The sequence below is a fragment of the Mesitornis unicolor genome, unplaced genomic scaffold (genome assembly GCF_000695765.1).
Source record: "Mesitornis unicolor isolate BGI_N332 unplaced genomic scaffold, ASM69576v1 scaffold2524, whole genome shotgun sequence".
Taxonomy (NCBI): domain Eukaryota; kingdom Metazoa; phylum Chordata; class Aves; order Mesitornithiformes; family Mesitornithidae; genus Mesitornis; species Mesitornis unicolor.
This window is the reverse complement of record NW_010177837.1, coordinates 63,311-69,420: the sequence shown is the minus strand read 5'-3', so window position 1 is coordinate 69,420 and position 6,110 is coordinate 63,311. Positions and strand designations below refer to the sequence as shown.

Below are 6,110 nucleotides of genomic sequence, written 5' to 3'. Positions count from 1 at the left end.
GCAGGAAAATAAGTTATGTACTCTGAATTATGCACCGATTTTATAAATTTATTCAAATACAAGAGTCAGCTTATGCTGTCCCTAAACATTGTTTCCTAGCAGGTTTTGGTTACACACCATCCTAAAGGGAAACACTGCACCAGGTCTTCAGCATTACCTTTGCAATTTTGTTACCTCCAAAGGTTTAGAACGCACACTTTGTTCTGACAAGTTTAGGCATCTCAGGCTGCCCCTAGAACAGGGGCCTGCAGTGACAAGCAGGCAGCAAGAGATCTTTGCAAAAATAACTACAGCTGACCAAGCTTTGAACAAGTCAGCATGGGTACCAACAGACACCTATGCAGTGCTTTGCGGGCTGCACACAGAAACGTTCACCTAACTTCTGTGCAAGCTTTTCAACTGACGGGTTACTCCCGTAGTATCAGAACAGACTTCATGTATCACTATTTAAAACACTCTGTGGTGTGTCCCCAGTCACTGTTGCAACTGTAATATGGCCACAGCACAGCTGATCATAGGTCTATAACTTTCTGATCATATATTAATATGGAAGGACATATGTTTCCTTAATTTTGAATGTTATTAAACATGAATTCAAACACAAGCAACACAGTACTTTGAAGTAGCAGAACATTGTTTTCTTTTAGAAGTTGCAAGAACTGTCACAAAACTATCCTTAAAGACCCTAAAGGGATTTGAATTAATTACTTAATCCAATCAACTTTATGTCAGTTCCATCTGGAATCTCATCAGATTAATACAATTTACACACTTCCACAGTAAACTACTTTTAAAAAACAGTATTTTCAAAGAAACAAAAGTAAAATGCAAGTAATAGCATTTACAAAAGAAATCAAACATTCCCACAACAAAATAGAAATATTTTTAGCTTAATTTATTTTTTATCTTGCTCTAAAGAAGCTTACCAAACTGTTGTTTCCACCTGGCTGTCGTGCAGCTGTCGATTGTCTAACTGGGCAAAGAGAGGAAAAAGAACTTGAATCCCTCCAATGGAGTGAATTGCGCTGTGAATGGAGTGGGTTACGATAGCTTTCACATCCTAAATTGATAAAATAAATAAATAAATATTAAATCAATAAAGGAAAGACCTCCGTTAATCTCAATTTTAAACAAGTTACAAACATAACTGGAGAACACTTAACAGTGATTCGAGTGCAAACTAAATCAGAGTACTTTTAACATATTTCCATTACTTATCTTTCAATTATAATCACTGTACTTAAAGGCAACCTTTAAACAGAAAAATTTCAGTATCATGGCAAACTGCACCTTATGGTATATATTTCTTACTTAAGAAATTTTCAGTTTGAGTGATAGGTATATTAAGAGCTGAAATAATACAAAATAACAATTTATTTGTACACTAGCACACAAATCCTCTTATTATTCAAATGATGTTGAGCTAACAGTAATCATAGAACACCAATTTAGTAGCACAAACCTGAAGCATAAGAGCATGGGGGGAGTGTACAAAAATTGAAGGATTTTCCTTTGGTGAGGATTCAAGGCATAGCTGAGCATCAGTAGCCTTCGCATTATAAGTAAAAGCAATGCTACTTGCAAGTTTCCCATCATATAGCACTTGTTTATGGTGTTCAGCCAGATGAATGTCACTCTCAGATTTAAATTTGAATGTGCTCTGCAAAAAAAAGAACCCAAACCCACAAGTTTTACAAAGTAAGTATTTTACACAAAATCCTTGCCACAAAATGTGCATAAAATACATTGGACTTGAGAGAGAATATAAAAAGTGCTAAACTTTGTTTTAATTTTCCAGTAGTTTAATGCTACTGAACAAGGAGAGAATTTTTTAATTTACTCTATTCCATATCAACATGTCAATGTAATATTTGGGTTTTTATGTAGTATTATTTCTCCTTTCAGTGTCACTGCTAACAAGTTTCAGAAGTAACTACCTGGAAGAGAAGTGTCACATTAACCAGCTATAAATATGTTAAAATAAAAAACTGAGTATACAATGCATTACAAATAAAGAACAAATTAAATGCCTTGTATTTTATAAACTGACATAAATTAGAATATTGGATTCTATACCATTTTGATCAAAGGAATAGTGATTTTTAAACAGTATGAAAACCCATGGTTCAGTAACAGTCAGGAGTATATTTTAACAAGCTATTAACATCAAAACAAACAATTCAAGTAAAATTATAAATGCTATATTTCAAATTAATTATTCTCAAACTCAAAGCTTTTGCAATGGAAGAATGAAAATTTCTATTATTCTTAAACATACCATGATTCATATCTGACCTAAACCCAGGTTCTCTGGCGATGCTGACAAATCAATCAAGCACAAGAAGATAGATTTGTGCACTTCCGCAAAGCGTTGTCAGACTGACTTGGCACAAAACTACTTTTGCATGTAACAATCATTTGACAGTGGCAAAAAGGCAACTAGTAGTAACACACAGTGCTGTACTGATACGAGTAAAGCAGATTTGTTAGGAATTACCACCATTTCATTAAAGTAATATATATAATATGTTATATTTCTAAAATCTTGACTCAGTTTAGAATAATTTAATGCTGAGGTTAAGTATGAACAATTTTGCTTGTTTTCACTGCATATAGCAATTATAATTCTCCTTATCTCTTTGGTCCATGCAAATCCTTCCCTTCCTACCACCACACAGTAAGATATCCTGTCTCATGAAACTATTGAAAGTACAGTTTTGTTTATCCAGGCTAGAAGAATTAAAATAGGTAACTTATATACTATCACTTGCTCTTTCCAAACAAATTACAGGTTCGTACAGATCATGTAAACCCATAAAGCCCATCCAGCTTTTGCAGAGCTCTCAAGGCTGCTGGAAACCCTGATAAGATTATTTTGCCTACAGACAAATGATGGGAAAGCGCATCAGCTCAAGTGACTGACACATGGCAATACAAGGTCTTGTGACAAGCACCCATTTGTAAGTGAGTCATAGATTGAAGTAGACTGAATAGACTGGGCACTTGATTGCAGCTGCTAGAGAACCCTTGGAGCAAATGTCAGTCAGTCCTGTCCCCCTGCTTGTTGATGTCAAGCAGAAGTGAGGCAGCAATGCCACGCTGAAAATGTGTCAGAGGCAGGTACATAAATAATATCAGAGAATGCAAGTAGGATGGGCAAAAGTAAGTGAATGAGTAGTCAGTGGTTTAATCTACATTTGGCAAAGAAGGATAATGTTATTCTGGACTGCATTAGGAGGACTGTTGCCAGCAGGAGGAGGAAGGTGATCCTTCCCCTCAGCACTGGTGAGGCCACCCCTGGGCTCCCCAGTACAAGAGAGCCATGGACTTACTGAAGAAAGTCCAACAAAGAGCCACTAAAATCATGAAGCTACTGGATTATCTCAACCATGAGGAAAGGATAAGAGAGCTGGGACTGCCCAGCCTGCAGAAAAGAAGCCTCAGGGGGAATCTCACCAATATGTATAAATATCTGAAGGGAAGGTAGAAAGAAGATGGAGTCAGGCTCTTCTCAGTGGTGCCCAGTGACAGGATCAGAGGCAATGGGCACAAACAGAAACACAACAGGTTCCCTCTGAACATCATCGGTAAACACTTTTTTTACTCTGAGGGTGACTGAGCATTAACACAGGTTGCCCAGGGAGGTGGCAGAGTCTCCATTGTTGGAGACACTCAAAAGCTGCCTGGACATGGTCCTGGGCAACTGGCTCTAGGTGGCCCTGCTTGAGCAGGGGGGTTGGGCCAGAGGAGCTCCAGTTGACCTCCTGTTCAACAACCTCAGCTATACTGAGATTCTGTGTTTTGCACTAGGGCTAGGAGTCCAAGTTTTTTAGTGATCCCCACTTACTGCTCTGTTCATACTGCAAAGCTTTTCAGAAACAGACTTTCTTTGTCTAAAACTGGAATATCCTCAACTGGTGGTAGTCATTCAGCCCAAAGGATCAGACTACAACCAATCTGAAGTAGAAAAACACCAAATACGCACACTGTGGGTATTCAGCCCTCAGCGCCAATGTTGTAATCTAGAAAAGTGTTCCTATTGTGCCACATTACTTACTGAAGTAGAAAAACCCAGAGAATGTGCATCAAGTCTAGAATTTAAGAGTTGGCTCTCTGTTGATAGGGCTGACTACATCTCACTTATCAGGAAACGACTGCAACTGATGACAGAATTGTGCTGAGAAACCTGATGATGTATTTCTCCACAGAGGATATTTATAACTATACAGATAAATCTATGTGCAATTTCTGAAGAGACAGAAATAATTTAGTGATTTCATTGATTTCCAAAGATATCTGCATCCTGCATGTACTATGTTTTGAAGTTTTACCACACAAAAAGCTTCTTATATAGAAAATTTTTCATGCCTCTAGTTTTGTCAGATCTGAAAGCTCAGAATGTTATACCTCTATATATTTTTTCATAATTTTGCTATTTTAAATGCCTAAGTGTTTCAACACAAAAGTTGGATCATTCCATTACCATGAAACTTTGCAACTTTTACAATTGCGTCAGTTAAAATAAAATTGGTTTTATAAACAAATTTAGGCATTATTCTACCTTCTAGTTTTCACTGTTTAGTATGCTCCAAGAATTTATGAGACCATTATTTGAAAGTCAAGCACAAATTAGTTAAGAATCAACGTAATACAGTCTCACATTCTTTTGAGAAAAACAAGAGTTAAAGGGACTTTCTGCTATCAAGGCCTAACAAAAGTGATCATAAATTGGAAACACTAGTCTCCCACCCAAAAGATTATTATAACAGAATGGAAAGAGAGGCTACAAATTCTGATATATGATACTCCTTTATTAATAAAATTGATCTACAAAAAGAGAAAAGAAATTCGTATAAGTTCAAATTGCAAATGGTTAGTTACTAGTCACTGAAGGAATGCAACTTTGAGAACTGGTACAACCAATGTGAGGTAAAATTATATACAGGATCCATATATAAGGTATATAAAGAAGATATAAAGGATATCTGTTGCTCCTACAAGAATAGGAGAGGGAACAAAGAGAGCTTAGAATTACTTCACCACTGTCTTCTCCAGTAAAAGAAGCTGTGCTTGATCAGGAAAGCTATTTACACACCAGCAGCTTTGCCTTTCCTTTAGCAGCAAGAGCGCTGCTTTTTGTTTTACCATTCACCTCATTTTGCTAACATAGCGATCATATATAAAATATTACCTTGTACTATATAACTGGGTTAAGCAAATTTGAATTTTCAAGAGTATTTTGTGTGTCCGTATGTCTGCATTAACGCATTTTTACTCAACCTATGTACACAACAAAATGTTTGATACTGCAGCAGTGCTCAAGAGCAAACTTCGATGCATCCAGCAGATGGAATAATCTGGAAACTCATTTTGAAATGCATATGGGAGAGTGAAGAGGAGTGGCACAGACTTGACAAGGCTATTAGGAAAGAGCTTTGTTGAAACATCCACTTATAAAAAGCACCAAGCACTGCTATCAGATGCATTTCTTCCCCCCACATTACCTTCATTGCCCCTCTATTCTGTGTTTATCAGCCACTCAGACCACAGCAGAGACATGCTTCTCTCTCTTCCTTTGCTCCCTCAAAATGATTATGAGTAGCAGAAAAAGAACAGTGAGAGTAAGAAAAAGAACAGTGAGAGTAAGGATGCTACTCTCATTGCCTTTCTCTTTTGGCTACATTTAGCAACTGAAAGTGTCAACGCAGGTAAAAGATCTGTTCAGCACCTGCAAGGCTCCCAGTGAGCAAGCCTTATTACAGAGAAAACCTGGCAGTGCAAATTTTGAATTCTATTATGTTTGTACAAAATATAATTTACAATTTCAAGATACTTTCTGGATGAATTTGGGGAGACTTAATGGGAAAGAGGTAAATTGCATAGTTCTACTGCCAATATATTTTCCCCTCTTCCCCTCTTCTAAGTTTGTTTATGCGTCATTTCAATGCAATAGATACTAAGTGGGACAGCTTTTCAATATTGTTACTCACACACTCACAAAGAAAATAGGCCTTTTGTTACAACTGAAAATTTAGTATTTTCAAAGCAAACTATCTATTTGCTTAATTAACATTTTTATAAGGTCATGCTGCTTACAACTAAATGCATTC

The 6,110-nt window shown here is 36.8% G+C and overlaps 1 protein-coding gene across 1 annotated transcript in view; it reads right to left on the bottom strand.

Annotated features, from left to right (window-relative positions):
* Window positions 1-6,110, bottom strand: part of NBEA (neurobeachin) — a gene marked incomplete at its 3' end in the record, with an annotated part of 92,578 nt that overhangs the window by 55,920 nt on the left and 30,548 nt on the right. The window contains exons 9-10 of the mRNA XM_010182231.1: window positions 1,463-1,660; window positions 927-1,060 (exon numbers count right to left, since the gene is read on the bottom strand). Coding sequence (XP_010180533.1) covers window positions 927-1,060; window positions 1,463-1,660 — 332 coding nt within the window. The remainder of the gene's footprint in view (window positions 1-926; window positions 1,061-1,462; window positions 1,661-6,110) is intronic.